General features: G+C 42.8%; 2 protein-coding genes across 4 annotated transcripts in view; both read right to left on the reverse strand.

Annotated features, from left to right (window-relative positions):
- LOC110526404 (PH domain leucine-rich repeat-containing protein phosphatase 2) overlaps positions 1 to 17,432 on the reverse strand; it is a 54,798-nt gene extending 37,366 nt beyond the window's left edge. The window contains exons 1-3 of the mRNA XM_021607357.2: positions 17,078 to 17,432; positions 11,695 to 11,975; positions 5,788 to 5,921 (exon numbers count right to left, since the gene is read on the reverse strand). Of these exons, the coding sequence (XP_021463032.2) occupies positions 5,788 to 5,921; positions 11,695 to 11,975; positions 17,078 to 17,260 (598 nt within the window). The 5' untranslated portion in view covers positions 17,261 to 17,432. The remainder of the gene's footprint in view (positions 1 to 5,787; positions 5,922 to 11,694; positions 11,976 to 17,077) is intronic.
- Positions 17,433 to 20,889: 3,457 nt separating this feature from the next.
- LOC110526405 (AP-1 complex subunit gamma-1) overlaps positions 20,890 to 27,838 on the reverse strand; it is a 33,283-nt gene continuing 26,334 nt past the window's right edge. For all 3 annotated transcript variants that reach the window (XM_021607361.2, XM_021607359.2, XM_036980767.1), the window contains 2 exons: positions 26,268 to 26,366; positions 20,890 to 26,102 (listed from right to left, as the gene is read on the reverse strand). In XM_021607361.2, coding sequence (XP_021463036.1) covers positions 26,001 to 26,102; positions 26,268 to 26,366 — 201 coding nt within the window. In that variant the 3' untranslated portion in view covers positions 20,890 to 26,000. The remainder of the gene's footprint in view (positions 26,103 to 26,267; positions 26,367 to 27,838) is intronic.

Below are 27,838 nucleotides of genomic sequence, written 5' to 3' on the forward strand. Positions count from 1 at the left end.
TTCATAAAGTCCTTAAGCTTGCTTCCATACTAGGGAAATCAAATGAAATGAAAACTGCTTCAGCAGAATAATGCAGACAAGTCAGACAGGACAGAACTATGGGACAGGGGCAGTGCTTACTGGATACTGAACAATGGGAAGGTAGAAAGTCCAGCGAGCATCTTTCCGATATGCACATCTTCCCCATCCCTCTACGGTTCAGCAATAGGATGGAGGGGTAATTTCCCAATAAAGATTGCATTGAAATAGACCAATCTAAACTTCCGAGACACCCAGCTCTTTAAGCCACAGATTTGCGTGACTCAAGGCTGAGGAGCCAGTGTCTGTCCCTGGAAAATCTCTAGCAGTTGATTGCTGACTCACATTTAGAATCTGCATATAATATTGAGAAGAGAAGGTAGAGAGATGCAAAGACGCTGCTCGGGGGGGGGGGGGGGGGGGGGGGGGGGGGGGTCATGTCTCATGAGTAGGAGCACTATTCCTCTCCCCCTGGTCGTGCCATCCCACTCTTACCCCCACCTCCTCTCCCTCCCTATTATTCAGTTCATCAGTTAGTGACACCAGGAAGTAGTGTACTGTAATCCCGCTCCGTCTGCTCTCTGCTGACCTGTCCCTCCAGGCACTGACAATTACAGATGGGTCAGTCTGTAATAGGGGCCCAGCAGACCCCTGTGTGAGCAGCAGCCCAGTGGGCTCTATGGCCTGGCTGCTGGACCCCCTACGGTTTTCTCTGGCCCCTGTCAGCGCAGCTTAGGGCCTCCACGCTGTTTATTTCGTTTTCATTGGTATTTTCTGATAAGATCCTGGCAGATCAATAACTCATTAGTTGACTAAACTTGGTCAGCCCTCATATGATTAACTCCCCTCTGCTGAGACACTAAGGCTCCCAGGCTGGATATGAACTCCAGAGCAGAACCAGGTCCGGACCGGCCGAGGTGAAGCCAGACCCAGTGGACCAGCGCCAGGACTCACATGCCCCCTCAGAGCTGCAGCTGTACATCCCCCCCCCAGGTCTCTGGAGCGCTGTTTTCATAGAGGGCTTTATTAAGTCAGCATTTATTCATGTTTACTCCCCCCTCCATGTTTGTTTTCATCTCATTGGAGTGCCACAGCAGGCTGTTGTGAGTGGGCAACAGGGCTGTGGTTCGGGGGGGTTCGGAGATTAGATTCCTGTACAAATAGAGCCGTGTGTATTTTAATAACTCACACAATGTTCCCTTATCAACACCTCTCGGACATGGAAAGAGAGAAGGAAGTCATAAACCTGCGCTTAGCAAAACCCTTCAACACCTCTGCAGTGTGAATACCAACACATTTTAGAAAGGTGTGCACAGCGCAGCCTGTGCAGGCATGTGCACCAACAGACAGCACAGTGAATGCAGGATGGTCACACCTTAACAGCAACACACTTTATTACGTATAAAGGTGAACTATTTAAGGGTGATAAGAAGTGCTTTGTCATGTGTCAACTGATCACCCTTATTCCACCCTCTATATAGAATGGCATATGCTTATAACAACTGATTTGTGAAGCCTTTACGTAGGCCTTAGAAAGGGTTTACAAAGACATCATTAAGTGTGAACATACTGACAAACCCTTCCTATGATGGCTGTACGGTTTACAGCTGCGGCAGAGATCCCCTCATCAGCTCAATCAGGAGGTTAGGTTACCCCTGACAACAGCTGCCAGGCACCTGAGAAAGAGCTATGTACAGCACAGGGCTGTTATAGAGTTCTCCAACTAACACAGCCCATCTATTTCATCACCACTGTGTGGGTGGAGAGCTCTTTAACAACCCCTTAGATGTGTGGGTGGAAAGACTTGTTACCCCATGACTGTATGGGTTGAGAGTGGAGACATTTTACCATAGTTCTGTATGAGTCCTCATCTGATCCAATCCAGCCACCCTAGATAGGTTGCCAGGGTGCCAGTGTTCCCTGTGTTTTCCCACAAGCAGCTAATAAAAAGGTGAGGGAGATCTCTCCCAGGGCTTGGCCAACCTCCGGGCCACAGGTCTGCTCTGCTCTGCTCAATAACACCACAGCACAGCACAGCCAGCTCTCACAGGACTGGGCCGAGCAGGGGAGAGACCAGCGCTGTTCTGTTCCCACTGTAGCCTATGCACTGTGACTGAGAATGAGGCCTGCAACGCGCTGGAGAGCCGACAGCAAGACAGAGTGACAGCACTGAGAACCAACCAGAATGACAAGAGGGGCATGCTTTATTCTCAATACAAAATACACATCCACTAACTGTAGTTTTAGTGTATTTTAGTACATAGTGACAGTACATGCACTGAAACAGCCTGAGTATGTTCAGAAGGATTTCTCTGGGAGGTATCGCGAGGCTGTGTGGTGAATGCCTGAGCACGTGCAGTCAGTGGATGGGGAGGGAGGGGCTCTTTCACTGCGTGTGCGTGACAGGGTGTGAGAAGGCTTTGCCAGCCAGAGATTGTGGTCACGCTTTCTTCCCCTCTCGCTCTAGTTCCCTCTAGTTTTCGTTCTCTCGCTCTTTCATTCTCACTGTCTCTCACCACAGCATGGGCGCGGCCACAGCCCCAGCCAGTGACACTGACTCAGCAACACAGTGCTAGGCCCAGCCAGTCTCAGCCTGGTTATTAATAGGAGAGACATCACATAACATCAGGTCCTCGCTCCTCTTCCCCTTACAGCAAAGCCTATCAGGACTGATAAGAGGATCATTAGACCTGCCACTACCACACATAATCACAAAGAGGGAGGAGTGTGAGAGAGAGAGACTGACTCAATGATATAGACACCATCACACCATTGTAAATACATCTCCCAGGGTGTTAAAATGAACCAGCCACATCCATCCTGTATCTGGTGCCAAACATCACAGTGACTCAGGGATAGTTAGTTACTGTAGGGGCTGTGACAGAGCAGTGACGCTGCCAGCCAGGCCCGCAGGTTGACGTTTATTGTCATGATTCTTGTCCTGGGGGCTAAACTGAGCAATTTCCCCTTAGTTTGGCCAGCTGCATAGTCAAAATTGTCTATATTGAAAAATTAATGAAACAAAAATGTGATTTTTGTTCTTAAATAAAGCTTAATAAAACATTAACTAGGCAAGTCAGTTAAGAACAAATTCTTATTTACAATGATTGCCTATGAACAGTGGGTTAACTGCCTTGTTCAGGGGCAGAACGACAGATTTTTACCTTGTCAGCTTAGAGATTCGATCTAACAACCTTACGGTTACTGGCCCAATACTAACCACTAGGCTACCTGCTGCCCCAAAATTTCATTTATTTAATTTAAAATCTGATTTTATGACTTTTTGGCTGTGCCAGCTAGTGACCACCGCAGAGTTGCCTAAAGAACAAGATTAATTGCAAACAACGCTAACCTGCACCAGGCCCAGGGAAGAAGGTTGGTCAGTCTGGGACCACGCAGCCCTGATGTATGGCTGTTTGGGCTGCGTCCTGGCCTCAGAGTAATGAAGGTTACCCACGCCCAGGGTCGCGTCTGACACACATCACTCACAGGCCTGAACTTAAAACCCCTTCCCAGGGGAGAAGGCAGCCACTTATGAGCCCTCATCTTGAGGATGTGGGATTGAACTGTTGTAGTAGCAACCCAAACCACAATACAACCCGGTTCAAACAATGGAAACATTAAACAGAGGTCACCTCAGCCCTATACTACAAACCCAGTTTGAGGACTTAGCAAGGTATCTTTGGTCAACTCGAGTAACTTGGGATAACTGGTACCACAAACATGGCTCACCTTTTACCCAGGTGAATTTCTATGGCAACAAATCCTTCAGCTCTAACCTTCTCCGGGCAGGCTATCTCCTGACTACATTGATCCTGAGTGTCTGAGCCATAAGTTGAGGACCAATGAAAGCAGATTCCTGCCCTCTCGCAAAGATTGAGTCATCATTCCAGTTCATTTGAAGACAAACTGATTAAATATTTTATTAATCAAATGTGTTGTGTTAAAAAAATAGTCATGTTAAAATACCGATCACATTAAACATTTCGTAATGACAAATGCATATGAAACTTCATGCACAGTAAAGCTTTTGTATGACCCAATACAACTATTTTATAATTGGAGGGAAAAGGTGCTTGTGCATTGATAATAACCGTAATAAAATAAAGACAGCACTTCTAAAAGTCTATTTCATATGATAGCCTGCTGAATTTTCAAGTTAACTATACTTTCACTGGGTGGCGTAGTGGTCTTAGGCACTGCATCGCAGAGCTAGAGGCGTCACTACAGCCCCGAGTTCGATCCGGGGAGACCCATGAGGTAGTGCACAATTGCCCAGCGTCGTCCGGCTCGGGGAGGGTTTGGCTGGCTGGATGTCCTTGACCAATCGCACTCTAGAGAGTCCTTGTGGCGGGCCGGGCGCATGCACGCTAACTTGGGTCGCCACCAGCTGTACGGTGTTTCCTCCGACACATTGGCACGGCTGGCTTCCGGGCTAAGCGAGCAGTGTGTCAAGAAGCAGTGCGACTGGACAGGGTTGCGTTTCGGAGAACGCATGGCTCTTGACCTTCACCTCTCCCGAGTCCGTACGGGAGTTTCAGCGATGGGACAAGACTAACTACTAATTGGATATCACAAAATTGGGGAGAAAATGGGTAAGTACAAAAAAATCTATAAATACAAAAATAAATGTGGCACTGACTTGCCCATGGATTGATGTTTCAGCATTGTCTTGGGCGACAGGTAGCCTAGTGGTTAGAGCATTGGACTAGTAACCGAAAGGTTGCTAGATCAAATCCCCGAGCTGACAAGGTAAAAATCTGTCGTTTTGCCCCTGAACAAGGCAGTTAACCCACCGTTCCTAGGCCTCCATTGAAAGAAAGAATTTGTTCTTAACTGACTTGCCTAGTTAAATAAAGGTTAAAGAAATAATAATTAAATGAAGAGTTTGAGACAAGCCACGTGCTAGAGTTATCGGCAGGCAGACGAGCAGTATTCATTATTGAAGTACGGATGACGCCTGAGCTGGAATGGAAAGCTAACTGAAGATGGCTACCTTTAGAAAACCCTGAGTAGATCTAGCTTGCTTCGTAGTTTACCACTCGGGCCCTGATAAACCAGCCTGATTCCTCTTAAAGTACTAGACAGATTGAAACTAGCTGGGTGCTGAAGCTAGGACAGAGTCTTCACTCAGGTGGTAGTGTAGAGAGGCGCAGACAGAGAAAGCATAATATTTTAAGTGGAAAACATGAATTCTTCTAAGTACAAAATGCTGCTCCACAATCTCTGACAGACCGATCCGCCAGCATGATCAGAGGTGTGTCTTGCTGCCATTATGAAAGCTAAAGTACAACAAGCCCAGGCTGCTTGGCTCCTGCAAACAGACAGTATACAGACCCAGACACACTAGAAAGGGTACAATTTAGAGAGCACAAAAATACTAGAAAGAGTACAATTTAGAGAGTACAAAAATACTAGAAAGAGTAAAAATGTTCCCCCAAGTTACAAAGACTTATATGCATAAAAAGGTTACGCAAAAATAAACCCCAATCCAGGTGAGTGAAGCCTACTTCATTAAGTCAGGGTAGTGCTAACAGCCCTGCAGCCGGGAGAGTAGTGGAAAGACACACGTCGTCACAAAAACACTGACACACACACTATGGACCAGAAAAACAAGCCCCATCCCAGAAGCTGACAGTTTAGACTGCTCCATAACCAACAGAGCCAGGTCCATTGACAGGGCTCCAGGCCTGGTTCCAGCAGAACAGGCTGAGCCCAGTCAGAGCCCAGTGAAGGAGAGCCTTGACAGGCCCCTGGGTCACTACTCACCACTGTAGAAGCGGATCATGCAGCTGAGGTCCGAGTTGGCCGCCTCTCTCTGAACCCGCAGAGGGTCCTGGTAGCCTATAGCAGCCAGGTAGTCATACACCATCTGGAGAGGGCGCTCAGAGGGGTCCAGCCTCCTACAGTGACAGAAATAGAAACCGTCAGGATATATGCCAATCACAATCAATACCCTTAACAGGCCCCCAGATTCTCCTCGACATGTATAATTACATTTGAACATCTTTGGTTGGATTCCAAGCGTGGAGGCAAAGGGGCATCGTTCAACCATTTTTGGCACACATTTGCATGCGCGCAAGCACACACACAAGCAGAGACATTCCAAGCCATCATTCCCTGTGTTATGACAGGTAAGGTCCAGAGGACAGCTGTCATGCCAATCAGCAGAGCTGGACACAGGTGTTTCACTTTCAGACTTGGGGAATTGATGAGGCTCCTCTATCAAAACATTTACAGAGTCCGACTCCGTGCCAGATGTCACTCAAGCAGAGAGAGAAACTATATCCTCACAGGTATCAAGTCCAAAGTTCATAGTCAGATATGGAGGAAGAACATCATTAATCATATGAAGCACCTGCTAATGACCAAAATGCACTCTAATAACAATAGCCCATCTAAATTATGCGTCTGAATGGTATGGTGATGGAACCCCTTTCTTTTTATGCCCTGTGTGAGTCCTCTGCTTTATTGCCCGAATGAAATCATCAGCTCATTCCATGGCTAATCCTGTTAAGGGCCTCTCATGCTGCTATCAAACATGAGGTCTGCTGTGCCCGCAATCTGTGACCCCCAGCCTGTCACTGGCAATGGCACGCCTACAACAACTCTGATCTGCACCTGAACACACCAAGGATATCTGCGACAGAACCACCGTGAAGACGCCAGAACCACTGTGAACCACTCAATAAAATGTGTGAGGGTATTTTTCACAATGACCCACTGTCTATGGAAGCCCCAGCTTTGCCCAGTATAATTCAGGATATGCTGTAAATCAATACGCCACTCTTTGTGCATACAGTGTGTGATTGTGTTGCTTATTCTAAACGCATTTGTAACGCAGGTCAAATAATGGTGAATTCTTATCGTTGCTAGTGAGATTCCAGTAACCAATCATATTATACTATTGATATGTTTAAATTGACAGCTGTTTATTTTGAGCCAATGAAAACGAAATACTCTTAGTCCCTTTCCTAACCTCACGTAAAAACACCAGTTGGCACCAACAAGAAAAATAACTAAAAGAGCTAGAACGGAACGTAAAGAGCTACCGCCATTGGATGGAAGAAAAACTGTTTCAAATGGTTGAGAAGTGGTATAAAACTGAACTGAACCAAGCATACGCACAAGCCATTAACATTCAGACTAGCTCAGATATCGATCAATTGAAATAGCAAACGTTAAGTGATCATGCTTGGCAAACTATTTTAGTTTTCATACTTTTATAAATATGTGACTAAATAGCATAAATCCATTTCGGTACACTTATGTTTTAGATGACTTTATAAGAAATGACATGTAGGTGTAGGCACTAGTACTTTTCATTTCGCCAGGCTAGTTATTGTTCAGTCCACGTGAGCCTAGTGCTATAGTTAGTGTAAAGCATTTTGACTAAGTTTTATTTTCTTATTCCTGTAAGAGATTAAAGCTAAGCATTATATTAATGGTTATATGAAAGGTACTCATGGTATATATATCTTGTGGGATTCTGTTTGTAAAAATAGGTCAGGTTTTTTGAGTATGGATTCAGTTCCACAAAGGATGCCTGAACCCAGGACATCAATACGATTAGCATGCAAAGATTTATTTTCCTTGGAAAACACTGAATTTACACTGCCATACTACGGTGTGGTAGGATTTTTCTTACCATTAATTGCATTGGGATTGTTATAAGCACATGCTACACTTAAACACCTTTTAGTGTTTTTTGATAGGCACAGTCACTCACATTCGATTCCATGTCATAGTGGTTTATAAGTCAGTATTTGAGTGGATTCATGTTTATTGTATTGCTATTGAACTTTGAAATCGGAGAGACCCTCAGATTAAGACAGAGTTGGGTGCACCCTAGTAACCTATAGGCAGGAAATATGGCCGATATCTATTGTACCATTGATGTTCTTCATTCATATTTGAGCTCATTGTACATCAGTATTTACTAAAGGTGATACATTTTTTTGTAAGTATTTTTATTTACAAGCCAGCATTCTTTTCCTAAATGATTCAGTAGTCTGGTTTTCATTTCTCCCTACTGCTCCAGTAGCAAACCTAACTGGTCCATTACAGTTTAATCTTATACAGTAGCCCACATTACCACTTTAGAAGAAGTCATCATTGGTTCTCTCCATACATTCTAAGAGAGAGACCCACCCTAGTCGGTACGCCTGTGATAGCTAACCCCCAGCGCAGGTCCTCTATGTTCTGTAGTTTAGGATTACCATGATGCTAAGGCAGAAGTGACTAGTTTCCAGCCACAGCCCTTGTCACAACAGGGCGATGGTGAGGTGACACAGCGTCTGGTGGCTGCTGTGGCATTTCCCTGCCCACACTCCCTCTGCCAGCGGGGTCTAACAATCAGGATCATGTCTGCTGGTCACACACAGTCGTGGCCCCAGCACCTCACACAGGATTTAGACAGAACTCTGGTAGGCTCGGAGGGATGACTGTCTGTACAGGACTGCCTGTAGACCATTCACACAAGCTCTGAGAGCATGTACATTTATTCACAAATCCACTTGCCTCGTGGCCACGAGTACAGGAGGCTCTAAAATCTACAGTCGCTTAATCTCTGTCAAAAGACACCAAAAAGCTCCTTTCCTTCATTTGGGTGGCTAGATACTTTCCCTTAATGTGTTGTGTATCCGTGGGTGATCTGTTAGACATTATCCAGAATTTTGGTGAAGTATATATCTATTTTAAACCTAGCGCTAGATGTGTCAAAGTGTAGTTCACACATGTATAATCTATGAGCAGAATTGCTGTTTTACCTCAATTAGCTACAACATTTTACTGGAAGCTGTGCAGCGCCATTTCCTCCATTTCCCCCAAATTTTCCCCCACGTATGGCCAGCCCCTTAGCAATTTGAGTTTCAGCCAATGAGCTTTAGTTCCTCTGCATTTGAGTGACAGCTAGCAAGATGCACACACAGCAGAGAGAGAAGAGAGAGCAAGAAATAACGTGAAGCACACATCTACACATTTTCTGGGACCATTTTTGGCTTCTGAGAACTACTGGCTAAAAAGTTTACAAAGTACTGGAAAATCTCTTACTATGGGCCTTGAAATTGTAATAACAAGGATACAACAAACACTAATAATAAAATCAAAAGGTACATGAAATTACTCAGTGTTGACACTTCCCCCAGGCAGCACAGTTATCCAACAGTCTTCAGGGTGTGGGAGGAGACAAAATGGCACTACCGAGATAAATCTGACATTGTATCACCTGTATGTGAAATGACTTTGATCAGAGTTCCCTTAAGGGGAGTGAGGAGAAGCCTAGGTGGTTACAGAACCAAACCGGAGAGGGTTTCAGGCTCAAATAAGAAAGAGACATGCCTGTGCTGATCCAGTCTTTTCAGAAAAGCACTTTACCAGCATAGTGCTAAACTGCCAGTGCATATCCAGCTGTATTAATAGAATGTAGAAATGTAATTCACGTGGTAGAGGTCTCCAGCTGTATTAATATAATGTAGAAATGTAATTCACGTGGTAGAGGTCTCCAGCTGTATTAATAGAATGTAGAAATGTAATTCACGTGGTAGAGGTCTCCAGCTGTATTAATAGAATGTAGAAATGTAATTCACGTGGTAGAGGTCTCCAGCTGTATTAATAGAATGTAGAAAGGTAATTCACGTGGTACAGGGCTCCAGCTGTATTAATAGAATGTAGAAATGTAATTCACGTGGTAGAGGTCTCCAGCTGTATTAATAGAATGTAGAAATGTAATTCACGTGGTAGAGGTCTCCAGCTGTATTAATAGAATGTAGAAATGTAATTCACGTGGTAGAGGTCTCCAGCTGTATTAATAGAATGTAGAAAGGTAATTCACGTGGTACAGGGCTCCAGCTGTATTAATATAATGTAGAAATGTAATTCACGTGGTAGAGGTCTCCAGCTGTATTAATAGAATGTAGAAAGGTAATTCACGTGGTACAGGGCTCCAGCTGTATTAATAGAATGTAGAAATGTAATTCACGTGGTAGAGGGCTCCAGCTGTATTAATAGAATGTAGAAATGTAATTCACATGGTAGAGGGCTCCAGCTGTATTAATAGAATGTAGAAATGTAATTCACGTGGTAGAGGGCTCTAGCTGGTAAAATCAATACCATGGGGGGAGGTAAAGAGCATCCTACAGCAAGGTGTGTAATTCACTACAAATCTCAGTCATGTTATACCTTGTTTTTCTTCTGTACAACACTGAACCACATGACCCATTTAGTGCATCCTGCTGAGCGTTTAACCAAAAATAGTCTTAGAGGGAGTAAAAAGCATTCCCTTGCCTGGCCTGACCAAAAAAAGCCAAGAGGAGAGCAAGTGGGCGTAACCAGATTATAGCCTGTGTCAGAGGCATCATCATGAGGAGTGAAAATGGAAAAGTGCTGTCATAAACAGCTGTCAAGTCACTGTACGTGTCTGAATACCCGTACTTGCGTTTCTAAATAGTAGGCGAAACAATAATGTTTTATAGTATGTGCATGTTCGAAAATGTTGTATGCTTTAAATGTCAGGATGTCATTCTCCTTTTGGCTTTTCATCTAGTAGAATTCGCTGCACACTATTGAGGAAGAGAATGGTCTTTCGAGACTCACAAGTGTTTGACAACAGCTGATGAATCAGGTGAGGGGATGTGCTGTGTCAAAATGAACGAATAGCGGTAATCAATGCAATTGATGCAAGTTTAAGTAAGTTGCAAGTTTAAGTAAGTTGTAGTACGATTATTACACAGAATGCAGTTTAAGTAAGTCGTAGTACGATTATTACACAGCATGCAGTTTAAGTAAGTTGCAAGTTTAAGTAAGTTGTAGTACGATTATTAAACAGAATGCAGTTTAAGTAAGTCGTAGTACGATTATTACACAGCATGCAGTTTAAGTAAGTTGTAGTACGATTATTACACAGCATGCAGTTTAAGTAAGTTGTAGTATGATTATTACACAGCATGCAGTTTAAGTAAGTTGTAGTACGATTATTACACAGCATGCAGTTTAAGTAAGTTGTAGTATGATTATTACACAGCATGCAGTTTAAGTAAGTTGTAGTACGATTATTACACAGCATGCAGTTTAAGTAAGTTGTAGTATGATTATTACACAGCATGCAGTTTAAGTAAGTTGTAGTATGATTATTACACAGCATGCAGTTTAAGTAAGTTGTAGTACGATTATTACACAGCATGCAGTTTAAGTAAGTTGTAGTATGATTATTACACAGAATGGAGTTTAAGTTGTAGGCAAGACAAATTTCGGACACGGCCACCGGGAACGTGCAGAATTGTGGGCCACATAGGTCAGTCAAAGTCTAGATCTATGAGCCTACTCCTGTTCTAGACAAGCAGTATAGTTTTCATAAGCACTCAAGAAAACAGAGTACAAACCTGGTACAACGTGTAAAAATAGAATGGAGGAATCGGCAGTGCCAGAATGATATAATTTGTAACTACAACAGTATGAATAGGTTTGAGACTGATGTAACTTTGAGGCTAGGTGAATAAAGCACAAAGATGTGATATTGAACATGAATGGGATAATTTAGAATTGTAATATAACACGGTCTTGCAATAAATAGAACCAATGTCACTATGAGAATGCCATCTAACATCTTCAAGAGTTGTGAACACAACACCGTGGTACTAGACGTGAGTGGGAGAAGAGAGTTGTGGAGGTGAGTATTACCTGAGCAGGTCTCCATGGAGCTGCAGGTATAGTCCCTCTACTTCTCTCTGGGCACACAGCTCCTCCACCGTGGTAGTGGTGGAGCATAGCACCAGCCGCAGGTCTGCCTGGAGGGTGGAGGAGGCCTGTGGGCCCGAGGCTGGGGGCTGGGGGTCAACTGTTCCCCCGTACAGACACACACAGCCCCGCTGGGCATCCCCCTTCAGCCAGTCCCGCTCCCGCGATCCAAAGCGGGTCTTCCTAGTAACACAGCCTCTGCTCCCATTCCTCTTCATGTTGCGCTGGAGAAACAAACATCAGATGAAAAGACTGCCACCACAGATACACTGTAAATGTATTGGCCGTTTAAGAGAAGATAACTCGTCTTGCAGCAGCCTTGCTCTGAATAAAGAATATCTCAAGCTGCATCATGTTCCAACACATCCAGAGGACAAATTCAATTAAGTCAATTTGTCAGGTTGGCAAAACTGAAAGTTCAAATGAGATTACCTGCAGAAAGCTCATGGCTGAATCACTGGCCTTATTTTCAAATCTGGAGAAGCTCGGAACAAATATTTACACAGGGCAAGAACGGCGCTGTGTGAACTGGACCCTGGCTTTTGAGACTGGTGACCAGGCATTAGGTCATTAGTCAGACACTGATGAAGTCATCCTTCCACGATACCGTGCATCCCCACAGCTGCCCGGCACAGGCAGGCAGCTGCTGGCATCCACACTACACTGCACCGCAGCACACACACACATAGAGAGAGGCAACAGAGGAGACAGCAGGGCCCCGAGCCGCAGCTCTTCAGCACGACAGCTCCAAAGATGCACACAACAGACCTCAATGTGCAATGACAACACACACAGCTCAATGGGTGACAGGCAACATATGCACACACTCTCTCCCAAAAGCAGAGAACCTCACTATGTGCAATGACAACATACACATCAATGGCGACAGGCGACAGGCAACAAAGGCACACACCACAGGTCTCTCTATGTGAGTCTACAAGACGGGCAAACTCATTCACAGAGAGGCTGCCACGGCCCCTGAGCATCGACCATTGCCCAGACAGTCATTGCCCTCATTTCACCCCATCACCCGTCCAAGGCCAGAGGGCAAAAAAAAGTCTGTCAAATAAAGCTCCAACAACAAGATAAATTAACAAACCATGTTCTGAGATGTCAAACAGGGATAAACATATAGTGCAGACTAGAGGTCGACCGATTATGATTTTTCAAAGCCGATACCGATTATTGGAGGACCAAGAAAGCCGATACCAATTAAATCGGACGATTTTTTAAAAATGTATTTGTAATAATGACAATTACAACAATACTGAATGAACACTTATTTTAATTTAATATAATACAACCATAAAATCAATTTAGCCTCAAGTAAATAATGAAACATGTTCAATTTGGTTTAAATAATGCAAAAACAAAGTTCTGGAGAAGAAAGTAAAAGCTTTCTTACATAGCACATATTGCACTAACGTTTCAGTTCCTTGCTCAGAACATGAGAATAATATGAAAGCTGGTGGTTCCTTTTAACATGAATCTTCAATATTACCAGGTAAGAAGTTTTAGGTTGTAGTTATTATAGGAATTATAGGACTATTTCCCTCTGTATCATTTGTATTTAATTAACCTTTGATTATTGGATGTTCTTATCGGCACTTTAGTATTGCCAGTGTAACAGTATAGCTTCCGTCCCTCTCCTCGCTCCTCCCTGGGCTCGAACCAGCAACACAACAGCCACCCTCGAAGCAGCGTTACCCATGCAGAGCAAGGGGAACAACTACTAGAAGGCTCAGAGCGAGTGACGTTTGAAACGCTATTAGCTCGTGCTAAATAGCTAGCCATTTCACTTCGGTTACACCAGCATCATCTCGGGAGTTGATAGGCTTTAAGTCATAAACAGCGCAATGCTTGACACACAACGAAGAGCTGCTGGCAAAACGCACAAAAGTGCTGTTTGAATGAATGTTTACGCTTCTGCCTACCACCGCTCAGTCAGATACTTAGATGCTTGTATACTCAGATTATATGCAACGCAGGACGCGCTAGATAATACCTAGTAATATCATCAACCATGTGTAGTTAACTAGTGATTATGATTGTTTTTTATAAGATAAGTTTAATGCTAGCTAGCAACTTACCTTGGCTTACTGCATTCGCGTGTAACAGGCAGTCCCCTTGTGGAGTGCAACGAGAGAGAGGCAGGTCGTTATTGCTTTGGACGAGTTAACTGTAAGGTTGCAAGATTGGATCCCCGAGCTGACAAGGTGAAAATCTGTAGTTCTGCCCCTGAACGAGGCAGTTAACCCACCGTTCCTAGGCCGTCATTGAAAATAAGAATGTGTTCTTAACTGACTTGCCTAGTTAAATAAAGGTCTAAAAAATAAAAATAATAATAATAATTATTACAAAATAATTACAAAAAAACATTTAAAAACGGCAAATCGGCGCCCAAAAATACCGATTTCTGATTGTTTTGAAAACTTGAAATCAGCCCGAATTAATCACCCATTCCAATTAATCGGTCTACCTCTAGTGCAGACCCCTCGACTTTCCACATTTTGTTATGTTACAGCCTTATTCTGAAATACAGCCTCATCAATCTACACACACACACAATACCCCATAATCACAAAACAGGTTTAGAATTATTTGCAAATGTATAAAAAAAAATGTTTGAAACAGACACCATATTTACATAACATTCAGACCCTTTGCTATGAAACTTGAAATTGAGCTCAGGTGCATCCTGTTTCCACTGATCATCCTTGAGATGTTTCTACAACTTGATTGGAGTCCACCTTTGGTAAATTCAATCGATTGAACATGATTTGGAAAGGCATATGTGTCTATAGAAAGGTCCCACAGTTGACAGTGAAGGTCAGAGCAAAAACCAAGCCATGAGGTCAAAAGAATTGTCCAGCTCTGAGACAGGATTGTGTCGAGGCACAGATCTGGAGAAGGCTACAAAAAAAATGTATGCAGCATTGAAGGTCCCCAGGAACCCAGTGGCCTCCATCCTTCTTAAATGGAAGAAGTTTGAAATCCCCTAGAGCTAACTCTTCCTAGAGCTGGCCACCCGGTCAAACTGAGCAATCAGGGGAGAAGGGCCATGGTCAAGGAGGTGACCAAGAACCCGATGGATACTCTGACAGAGCTCCAGAGTTCCTCTGTGGAGATGGGAGAACCTTCCAAAAGGCCAACAATCTCTGCAGCACTCCACCAAATCAGGCCTTTATGGCAGAGTGGCCAGACAGAAGCAACTCCTCAGTAAAAAAGCACAACAGCTCACTTGGAGCTTGCCAAGAAGGCACCTAAAGGACTCAGACCATGAGAAACTAAATTCTCTGGTCTGATGAAACCAAGATTGAACTCTTTGGTCTGAATACCAAGCGTCACATCTGGAGGAAATCAGGCACCGCTCATCACCTGGCCAATACCATCCCTACGGTGAAGTATGGTGGTGGTAGCATCATGCTGTGGGGATGTTTTTCAGTGGCAGAGACTGGGAGACTAGTCAGGACCGAGGGAAATATGAACAGAGCAAAGTACAGAGATCCGTGATGAAAACCTGCTCCAGAGCGCTCAGGACCTCAGACTGGGGCGAAGGTTCACCTTCCAACAGGACAATGACCTAAGCACACAGCCAAGACAACGCAGGAGTGGCTTTGGGACAAGTCACTGAATGTTCTTGAGTGGCCCAGCCAGAGCCCGGACTTGAACCCGAGTAAAGGGTCTGAATACTTATGTCAATTGTAATATTGACAATTTTTGTTTGTAAATTTATCAAACATTTAACCTGTTTTTGCTTTGTCATTAAGGGGGTATTGTGTGTGGATTGAGGGAAATAAACTATTTAATCCATTTTATAATAAGGCTGTAACGCAACAAATTTTGAAAAAGTCAAGGGGTCTGAATACTTTGAGAATGCACTATATTTGAATTTGTCCAATAGAAACTCTAATTTGCAACTGTTGGACTAAAGATTACACCCTAGATCAGCTAAATGCAGGCAAGAGTATGCAAGGCGGTTTTGAATGCGTCACGGTCACCTTGATTACTAAAAAGTATCTCGACATGTGCACCTGCCATGTAAACTTTCATTCATAGGCTAGTTTAACGAACCTCATGGTGGGTAGGTACAGGGGAAGTATCATGGAGTAGCCTAAACCTATCGATGTTACATTGAGCTGGGTGAATAGAATATGAATGACAGTCATCCAATATGCTGTAATAGAAATAGGGCAATGCTTATTAAAAACAATTACCATCCTCATAATGGCACCAACCGCCACTGATATGTGTATAAACTCCCCACTCATTGGTTTACATCTTGGTTGGTTGAATATAAGGCTACTGTTAGCTGCAGCAGCAGACATTAATGATTCAATGAACATAAAATGTAATGGTCCTTCCAATGAAGTTGTATTTTGGATATTTATTATTAGAGCAATTGTAACTGGAATGTGTCATTCTCCATGACAGTATCACATGAGAGATTGGTGAGGTAAGCAGTCTATCCATAGAAGCATGGATGAGTTGTCAGCCTATGACATTTATTTTCTAAATTATTATGCATGGGGTTAATTGGCACAAGCCATTATGTTTTATGTAAATGGACCTAATGGGTTCATGAGTGACATAATGGCGGAAGAACTGCACACGGATGAGTAAGGAAACAGTTAATCACGTCTTGTCAATTGTGCTTGCTAACTGAGGGCTCGAAACTACTGAACAATCTCAGTCCAAGATTTCTATGGGGCCTACCGGTGGTCCGTTAGCCTATGCAAAACCGAGGCAATAGGCTATTTATGAATTTCAATGTGGATTTTATCCAATGACAAACATGTAGCCTAAATAGCGAAACACATTGATAAGTTTACAAATGTTACTCTATCCATAATAGTTTAAGCTATTCATTTTCAGCAATAAACAGCAAGTTAAAACATGTGTTTTGACATGTTCTGATCTATAGCCTAGGCTATACTGTTGTTATATTTGCAAATGATACACAACAGCAAATATAGCATATGAAACATTTACAGTAGGATAGACTAACTGCTTAGCACGGCAATATGTAGCAACATCTCGAACGACTGCCTGCCTACTGGATCAGTTCAGTCAAATGTTTTTGTTACAATCTAGAAAGAGCTACAGTGAAAGGAAGCCGCTCTCTGGCGATGTGGTTCGACACATTGTTGCACTCAACGCTATACTTTCAAAGCCAACATAATTATCACTATATAAGAGATCAATGATGCTCAAACTGTATGACGCGTGAGTATAATTTCACACGCACTTCGGCCCTGTTAGAACCGAGAACTGTGCGATTGAAGTATTTTGATAAACCTTCAAATTTGACCTGCTTGATAGTTACCTTTAGAACGCGTATCCCTGTTCCGACACGGTTTCCTGTACCATTGCGGTCGCCACGACCTGCAGCTTGGTTAGATCCTGCTTCGTAGACCAGTGTGTCCATACAACCCCTGCTATCTTCGACACCACCTTTTTTTCGCTCCATGACGGTGCCCGGTATATTATCTTCTTCCTTCATTTGCATGTGTATATTTAACTAGAAAACCCCCAAAAGAACGTGGAACATGACTGGTAAATTCCAATACATGCGGCAGCTGAAAAATACCATTCTCGCTCGGTGCGACGCCATAACGACTCTGAACTTCACCGCTGTCAGATAGACCCAATCAATAAACATTAGAGAGGCAGGGTAACATATTATTCATAAGGCACTGCCCATTTCAGAGTAGAGGCGTACTGAATTATTCATTAGGTTTCCTATACACCTATTACACGTGTGCTTTACCGCATTAACTGTCTTGCGATTTTGATTTAAATGAATGACATTGTAATTTCACTCAATGTACAGTCGTGGCCAAAAGTTTTGAGAATGACACAAATATTAATTTCCACAAAGTTTGCTGCTTCAGTGTCTTTAGATATTTTTGTCAGATGTTACTTTGGAATACTGAAGTATAATTACAAGCATTTCATAAGTGTCAAATGCTTTTATTTACAATTACATGAAGTTGATGCAAAGAGTCAATATTTGCAGTGTTGACCCTTCTTTTTCAAGACCTCTGCAATCCACCCTGGCATGCTGTCAATTATCTTCCACATCCTGACTGATGGCAGCCCATTCATGCATAATCAATGCTTGGAGTTTGTCAGAATTTGTGGGTTTCTGTTTGTCCACCCGCCTCTTGAGGATTGACCACAAGTTCTCAATGGGGTTAAGGTCTGGGGAGTTTCCTGGCCATGAACCCAAAAGATCAATGTTTTGTTCCCCGAGCCACTTAGTTATCACTTTTGCCTTATGGCAAGGGGCTCCATCATGCTGGAAAAGGCATTGTTCGTCACCAAACTGTTCCTGGATGGTTGGGAGAAGTTGCTCTTGGGAGGATGTGTTGGTTCCATTCTTTATTCAAGGCTGTGTTCTTAGGCCAAATTGTGAGTGAGCCCACTCCCTTGTCTGAGAAACAACCCCACACATGAATGGTCTCAGGATGCTTTACTGTTGGCATGACACAGGACTGATGGTAGCGCTCACCTTGTCTTCTCCGGACAAGCTTTTTTCCAGATGCCCCAAAACAATTGGAAAGGGGTTTCATCAGAGAAAATTACTTTACCCCAGTCCTCAGCAGTCCAATCCCTGTACCTTATGCAGAATATCAGTCTGTCCCTGATCTTTTTCCTGGAGAGAAGTGGCTTCTTTGCTGCCATTCTTGACACCAGGCCATCCTCCAAAAGTCTTCACCTCTCTGTGCGTGCAGATGCACTCACACCTGCCTGCTGCCATTCCTCAGCAAGCTCTGTACTGGTGGTGCTCCGATCCCGCAGCTGAATCAACTTTAGGAGACGGTCCTGGCGCTTGCTGGACTTTCTTTGGAGCCCTGAAGCCTTCTTCACAACAATTTAAGTTCTTGATGATCTGGTAAATGGTTGATTTAGGTGCAATCTTACTGGCAGCAATATCCTTGCCTGTGAAGCCCTCTTTGTGCAAAGTAATGATGATGGCACGTGTTTCCTTGCAGGTAACCATGGTTGACAGAGGAAGAACATGATTCCAAGCTCCACCCTACTTTTGAAGCTTCCAGTCTGTTATTCAAACTCAATCAGCATGACAGAGTGATCTCCAGCCTTGTCCTCGTCACCACTCACACCTGTGTTAACGAGAGAATCACTGACATGATGTCAGCTGGTACTTATGTGGCAGGGCTGAAATGCAGTGGAATATTTTTTGGGGATTCAGTTCATGTGCATGGCAAAGAGGGACTTTGCAATTCATTGCAATTAATCTGATCACTCTTCATAACATTCTGGAGTATATGCAAATTGCCATCATACAAACTGAGGCAGCAGACTTGGTGAAAATGAATATTTGTGTCATTGTTAAAACTTTTGGCCACGACTGTAGGCTGTTTCTTATAATTGCCCTAGAGGCTCATGATACTTACATTTTGAAAAATGGTACATCTTTACATAAGCACTCATCAAATTATTCCTCATAGGGAATCAGAGCAGCCAATATCACATTTCATTATGGTCTAAATTGGAACAAGTAAGTTAATGACAAAAATACCCTGTTAAAAAGGCATGTCAAGATATGTCAATAAGGCAGGCCTGGGCTAGGGGTATGTGGTTAAATAAAGGCTAAAGGTTAAATAAACACAACATTAAAAAAAGAGTGAATGAGAGGTAACCAAGGCACTAGTCTCTCTTCAGGGTCATGGAAAAGCAGTATAGGGGGTGGGTCTGAAACAGCAAATTCAACCTGGTATCTTTCAAGCACCACTTGCCTTTTCCTTCATGACTTCTCCCTTGAGTTGTCCTCTTGAGTACTGAACTTATAGCAATGTTCAGCCAATGGGTTCATCAGCAGACATCAATATACCACAACTGTAAAAGCAAACAAATGTGTTAAAGTGGTGCATGAGAGAATCCTGTCACTTCTATTCCACCTGGATCACTGTTAATTGACTGTCATGACTTGGCTTCTTCCACTACTGTAGTTTGTTTGGCTCACAGAAAATCAATCCTCAACTTCCAGCCCACACAGAGGAACTTTTAACAGCTTGGACTTGATCATGTTCCTCAAAAGCGAATCAAGAATCACTGACCGAAGAAACTACTCTCGTGGAAACAGATACTGGAACTTTGATCGGAATTCTCCTTGTTTGTACGCTGCTCCAACCTCACTGTGACTCAATCTTGTTTAGTAGGACAAGTAGCCTATGTATACTGAAACATGTGTTAAGCTGAAAACATCTGTGTAGGCCTGTTCTAAATCGGTTATGTAGGTGAACCCCATGTCACTATACTGAACAAAAATATAAATGCAACAATTTCAAAGATTTTACAGAGTTATAGTTCATAAAAGGAAAGTCAATTGAAATAAATAAATTAGACCTCAATCTATGGATTTCACATGACTGGGAATACAGATATGCATCTGTTGGTCACAGATACCTAAAAAAAAAGGTAGGGGCGTGGATCAGAAGACCAGTCAGTATCTGGTGTGACCACCATTTGCCTCATGCAGTGCGACATCTCCTTCGCAAAGAGTTGATCAGGCTGTTGATTGTGACCTGTGGAATGTTGTCACACTCCTCTTCACTGGCTCTGAAGTTTCTGGATATTGGCGGAAACTGGAACACACTGATCCAGAGCATCCCAAACATCAATGGGTGACATGTCTGGTGAGTGTGCAGGCCATGGAAGAACGGAGACATTTTCAGCATCCAGAAATGCTGTACAGATCCTTGTGACATGTGGCTGTGCATTATGCTGAAACATGAGGTGATGGCAGCCGATTAATGGCACGACAATGGGCCTCAGGATCGTCACCTCTGTCCATTCAAATGGTCATCGATAAAATGCAATTGTGTTCGTTGTGTTTAGCTTATGCCTGCCCATACCATAATCCCACCATGGGGCACTCTGATCTCATTGTTGTGAACAGCAAACCACTCGCCCACACGACACCATACATGTGGTCTGCGGTTGAGGCCGGTTGGACGTACTGCCAAATAATCTAAAACGGTGTTGGAGGCGGCTTATGGTAGAGAAATGAACTAAATTCTACGGCAACAGCTCTGGTGGGCATTCCTGCAGTCAGCATGCCAATTGCACTCCCTAAGAGTTGATAAATTAATGAGTCCGGTCAACAAATTTGTTTGACTTTTTATTTATACTCTTGATCATCATTTCCTCCAACCCAAAGACAATAATACACAGCATAAGTCTAAAATATAGTTTACAGCCTCTCAGCTTTAATCATCATTATTCATATCTTCAGTCCATTCACACCCACCTTGAAGACACGGGACTCTGATTCAGTTCAAAATGTTAAACCTGTCTGGAAAAGTGAATTTCAAAAAAAGTTTTTTTCCCCTCCCCTTCTCAAATCAGATATGTTGTTGTATAGTCGGGATAAATCTGAGGGTTACATATTCAGATTCTCTTTCAAAAGTACAATGGACGCTTTATGATTTCACAGGGAAAGGGATAATAGTGGCTAAAGTCAGATGCACCTTCAAACCCCTTTACACACAGAAGTCACCTGGCCAAATATAGAAGTAAAAAACAATTACATCCGAATGAGTGGTGTGCACTTTTAACCCCTTCCACCACCAACAAAAAAAATACATTTTCAAATGTTCAACCCAACAAGGTGGTGTGTTGAATTTGTTGAAAAAATGTGAACTTTTCTTGCATTTCCAAAAAGAGGACTACATAAAGAGTAGAAATGACACTATTTACATTGGCTCTCACATGCAGCTCAGAAGTTGTGAATTGAAATCATTGCAGCTAATTTCATGTCCTACCTGGTGACTGTAGCAAGACATGCCAACACTCAGATATTTACACACACGTATACTGGCTGATTACACAAACGCTTCAAAAGCTGCTCAGACCTCTGAGGGGTTATTTTCTTTACAAATGTCCTTTTTAAGATGCAGTGTCCAAACCAATGGAATTTCACCTTCATAAGCATTTCTCATTTAAAACTATATGGGGGCACTGTATCCTTAAAATAGTTAACTGGTCAAACATGATTGACAGAGGGTCATGCTGACGGAACCGAACCGATAAAAACAAAAAACATTCAAGACAAGGTACAAGTATGAGATGTCTTTCCTTTCCCTATAGCCTTAAATATCTTGACCAGCTCCCCCTTGTGGAAATGAGCTCACAGCACAGCTAACATGCAGCTTTAGCTCAGTGTTATAGTTGTGTCATATCACAATGACAGGTTAAGCAGCACTGCATTAAGATCACAGGTCTTCTGAAAAAAAATGTAGACACCAAAAGGCCATACACACAGCAGAGATCAGCCTCACACTTCAGTCCTGATTTTTTAAATGTATTTCAATAAATAGAAAGGACCACATTTCATCTTAGAGAGCCTGAACATCAACTACCCCGCTGGCCGGTTCCCTGTAACAGAACCAAGCCTATTCTCTGCTCTCTCCACAAACCAGTCCATAAGACGGGTTCCTTAATGCAGTCATCAGGAGCGATGAACAGACCCAGTAATAGAGTGGATGATGACAGGCAGCCAAGAGCACCTTGTATCTGTCAACCAAGAGAAGACAAGCACTTAACTACTTAATGACTCATATACACCACACACAGATTAAACCTCTCATAGCCTGATAATACTCAGGATATTCAATCTCCACCTTACAATAAAAGGTATGTGCAACAGCATCAAAAGGGTAAAAAAATAAGAAAAAAAGAGCTCAACACTTCAGAGAAACTCTGGGCCCATTCTCATGTCTCTGAAATCCAATACAATCAACGTGGGGAGGTGAGATGCCAGATGAATGGGGAGAGAATCTATAGGACCGGAAAAAAAGAAAAAGAATGACCTGCGAATAGGAGACTTAAAAAGGGGTCCAACAATGAGAATCGCTCTCTTAGAAGGACCATGTGCACTGTAGGTAGGTCATCCATCCATTAATTAGCTTTCATGTCTGACAACATACATTTTCTCCAATTACTTTTGCTGGGAAAGAAAAAAACGATAAAGCACATTACAGGCCAAAGGAGGCATTACAGCGTCTTAGCAAGAGGCCTACTCCTCTTAAGGAGCATATGAAAATAGATTAGGCCTTTCTGAGGACCCCGAATACCGACAAGGTGCCACCTCGGTTACTGTGCACAGCTCAGACCTCTCAGTAGTACAGTACATCACTCATAGACAACACCAGTTCTGCCCAAACAAACCTTAAGAGGACATTATAAGAAACCAACAGCAGCAACCTACTCACCCACTAAATCATCAGAAAATAGAAGATACGTCCAAACCTCAACATTATGAAGAGAATGCAGCTCATTTGCATCGTTTCAAGAGGATTCTTTTTTACATATATGTATACAATTATAGTCCTTAGCTAATCTGTATAAGTCTTCAAATGGGTTTTATTTCATTTGATCATCTTTTGTTGTTTCGGTTTACAATAATACACAATGTACAGGCAGCCGATTACACATATTTTGCGATGACTGATGAAATAGGGAAGTCTTTTCTTTAGACCATATTGTTGACTAAGATCTATTCAGACAATATACACCGTGAGTAATTGGAAGTCTTAGAAAATGGTTGGTATCTTAAAAAAAAGGGATGAAAGAAAGGATATGACAAATCTTAAAAGCCCTCAATATATACAGAAAAGGCCAATATAGCATTGTCAAAAACAGAAAAAAAGTTAATAGAATGAAATCATTTTCTCCATATACACATATCATTGCTCAAAAATATTTCCAAAGCTTATTTCCAAAGCTAATAGCATCTCCGATTTGGTCACAAATGTTTGATAGTGTAGCATAGTGAATATCAATAAGCATATAGGGCGATTGAACATCTGACGGTCTGAACACATACAGCATCATGGGGCAGCTAAGCGTGTTAGTAATGAGATGTCCTACAGGTGCCCACTTGATTGCAGATCATACAGAAGACTAAATACAGCTATCCAGGTACTGTTGATAGTTAAACAGGAAGAGAAAACATTGTGAGGTATTCAGGTTAATGTTTCCGACAGCTTGGTCGGGATTCTGATTTGGAGAAGTATGACAGCCAAGGAATCACACCAAGCTACACTGATGTCCGACTACATAATTTCCACTCTAAATGCCAGAAAATCAGAGTGAGATGTCTTTAAAATAAAAGGTCACATTCTTCTTCGACTCCTTCCTTCCATCCAGCCTGTCCATCTTGCCTGCTCTCTAGTCAGGATATTACCCACAATAAGCACTCACTGACACTCAAACCCTCTTCACACAGATCAGATGAGACCAGTTTAGGGACTTCCCATCTAGTTATGTCAAAAGGCACATCAGTTTGATATCAGGCAATAATGTTTAAGTCAAATCACTGCAAAAAAAACAACAATATAATACCACAAAAATAGTGCCAACAAAATGGCCAGCGCCCTCAGAGAGGAGAGCCACAGAAAAAGACTGCAAAGAAAAATAATTCAGTGCATATAACTACATTCAAAATAGACTTAATGTACATGTCGTCTCTAGGCCGGCTATGTCCAGCCAGGTTAATAGTCTAAAAAGAGACAGACGTTTTGACGTCACAAAGCTGTGAATCTTACATTTCAGGCCGTTTGTTCAGATGCGTGGAAGATTCAAATACTTACAAAGTTAATATTCAATGAATCTCTGTTTAAGGATTTGCCTATAACTAAGATGTGTCTCAGACCCGCACTGATATACAATATCCATATTGCTTCAATAACCTCAGCTTGATCGAAACAATTAACTGTTGAATTTAACAAGATGGCTTTTGAATAAACTGTAAATAGTGCCCATCTATGTGGAGGAAACAGTGCTATACAGGGCAGTCAAACAAAGCAGAAATGTCCATCCTCTAGATTCCACCTCAGAAAATAAACTTTTTCAAGATACTATGTCTACCAAACTGCTGACCAAACTAAAGAAAATAGAACCATACTGTGTGTTTACCAGCCCATGACAAACGAACACACTCCAGCCTTCAAAATATGCACTTTATCCATTTACAGTATCTCAACCCTGCTGAAAGGCCTCTCTGGCCAACCAAGGTGAATGGGATTCAAACAACTATCAAACTGACAGAATTCAAAATGACTCTACACATCTTTTGCCTTTTAAATCACTCATGAGATGGAGGGTCAAATTAAGTTTCCCCCAAAATGAATGAGTGCTCTGGGTCTTTAAAACCTTTCTGCTGCCAAAGTTAATGGATGTAAAAGAGGGGAAAAGTCATAATGTGAAAGTTTGTATAATCTCAGTTACCCCAGAACTAAAATCTCACATAATTTAGTCAGCTGCGTGATGTAGTTGTGGGTCCATACGTATTAGAAATTGGGAGTTCCGGTTTGCGTAGTCTCTACCCTCCCAAAACGAAACTCTTAGCCAAAGCCCCCACTTCCACCAATTTCCCCACACAAGTGAAGCAGTCGAAGTTTAAGCACCGCCTTCGGCCAATCCTGATACATCCAGATAATCAGTGACAAAAACTGATCCTACGCATTCCATCCCGTCGCGACAGATTCTTCAGTTTACACCCAGAATCTGTCCACGAGAGATTAACCTTTGTATTGCAACTGAAGACCTTGCATTTGAAGTATAGAGCAGGAGATCTTTAGAACAGAATGGGTTATAGTCACTTTGGAGACCAAATTAGATTAAATACTGAGAGCCGAAGTACTCCAAGTTTTCAAACCCAATTTGGAAAGCGGTGAATGGACAGTGTGCAAATTTCATAGAGTTAATTAAGTTGCATCTCATTCAGGTGTGAAAATAGGAAAAAAAATAATACCCATGTTAAATTCCTGTAAGATTAAAAACATGAAAAAGAAAAACAGACTGCTTATTAAACAAGTGCATAGCCAACAGCTATTTTCTATGGCGGCTTAGATGGGTGGGCGTACCACAGAGAGTGCAATGTGGGCGTACGTGCATTGAGAGGGCAAGGAGATGGAAAGAATGGCAACTGCAGACAGATTGTGGTGAAACCAATCAAGGAAAAGAAGGGTTAGTAAATTCATATGTTTTCACATATTTCTGGTGATGTCTATCGTCGTTGCCGTCATTGTTGCGGTTGTCGTCATCATGGTCTTCATACCATCTTTTTTTGTGTGTTTGCCATTTCGCTGCTTCCCATGCAACCCCAGGGCAGCAGTCTGCAGTGATGTCACAGGGGGATCAGTAGGGGTAAAGGGAGAGGGGAGAACCTTTCCCATAGTTCCCTTAGCGAGGTCTTTAAGAGCGAGAGGGCACGGTCATCATTGCCAGGACTGAGGAGGAAAGTTGTTGACCTCGGCCAGGTCTTGGACAGGTGAGCCTTTGTGGGTGTACGTCAGCTTGACCCTCATGCGGAGTTGTTGCTGTAAATCATGAGAAAGACATGTTTATTAAAGCAATATGAACTACTCAATGTAGAGCTGAACTCTATAGGAGCCCTCTGCACCAAATTCCTCTGATAGCACCAATAGATTAGGAAACTGAATAAGAATGTGAGGAAGATGAGGACAGACAGGAACAGCTCTTACCTTCTGTGGGTTGAGAACTCTGATGACCTGTGTGACACTTCCCTGGTTGAGTGCTGGGACAATATTACTGCTAGGGGACAAGAGCTGCAGCTGGAATGTCTGAAGGAGAGGGACACAGAGCTTAAAAGTCTGCTTCGTAGGACATGCGACTGCAAACAGTGGGGCAAGAAAGTATTTAGTCAGCCACCAATTGTGCAAGTTCTCCCACTTAAAAAGATGAGGCCTGTAATTTTCATCATAGGTACACTTCAACTATGACAGACAAAATGAGAGAAAAAAAAAAATCCAGAAAATCACATTGTACGATTTTTAATGAATTTGTTTGCAAATTAGTGGAAAATAAGTATTTGGTCAATAACAAAAGTTTCTCAATAGTTTGTTATATACCGTAATTTCCGGACTATAAACCGCTACTTTATTCCCACGCTTTGAACCTTGCGGTTTATACAATGACGCGGCTAATTTATGGATTTTTTCCCACTTTCACAAGATTCATGCCGCCAAAAAAACTGAGCACGTCACATAATGTGACGTAAATCGAGCGCGCTCAAACTTCCCATCATTCTGATTACGGCAGTAATTTTGTCACCCTCATCATGGCAAAGACACAGAGAAATGCATATGATGCAGCTTTGGAAAAGGAAATAGAGCTGCTGCACGGGAGCTTGGCCTTGATAAGACGTCGATGAGAAGACGTTGGAAACAGCAGCGTGAGGAACTTGCTCAGTGCAAAAAGACAACGAAAGCTTTCAGAGGGAAGAAAAGCAGATGGCCCAAAGTATTTGCAGCCACTCGACATCAGTGTAAATCGTGCATTTATGGTGGCGCTCTGTGTTCAGTGGGAGGCTTGGATGACAAGTGGGGAGAAATCCTTCACTAAAACGGGCCGCATGCGAAGAGCAACTTATGGTCAAGTCTGCCAGTGGGTCCTGCGTGGAGCATTGTCAAAAAAATCCACTATCATCAACGGGCTTCGAAAGGCTGGACTGCTGCGTGTTGAAGAGGGCAGCATGAGCTCAGCGGGGAATTTGCCTCCGGATGAAAGTGAAGAGAGCGACAATGAAAACGATCCAACATCGGATGAAGCAATTCTGAGGCTATTCAACTCCGACACCGAAGGAGATGACTTCAGTGGTTTCAGTGCACAGGAGGAGGAAGATCGTGACCAATGACTTTCTTGGTAGGCTACCGTTTAATTTTTGTTACAAGCCGTGTGTCGTTTAAAGGCTGTGTAAAGTTCATTTGTTTCAATGTACCGGTAGGCACCTGCGGCTTATAGACATGTGCGGCTTATTTATGTACAAAATACATTTTAATAATTCAGTGGGTGCAGTTTATATTCAGGTGCGCTTAATAGTCCAGAAATTACTGTGCCCTTTGTTGGCAATGACAGAGGTCAAACGTTTTCTGTAAGTCTTCACAAGGTTTTAACACACTGTTGCTGGTATTTTGGCTCATTCCTCCATGCAGATCTCCTCTAGAGCAGTGATGTTTTGGGGCTGTGCTGGGCAACACGGACTTTCAACTCCCTCCAAAGATTTTCTATGGGGTTGAGATCTGGAGACTGGCTA

Source organism: Oncorhynchus mykiss, chromosome 6, assembly GCF_013265735.2.
Source record: "Oncorhynchus mykiss isolate Arlee chromosome 6, USDA_OmykA_1.1, whole genome shotgun sequence".
Classification (NCBI taxonomy): Eukaryota; Metazoa; Chordata; class Actinopteri; order Salmoniformes; family Salmonidae; genus Oncorhynchus; species Oncorhynchus mykiss.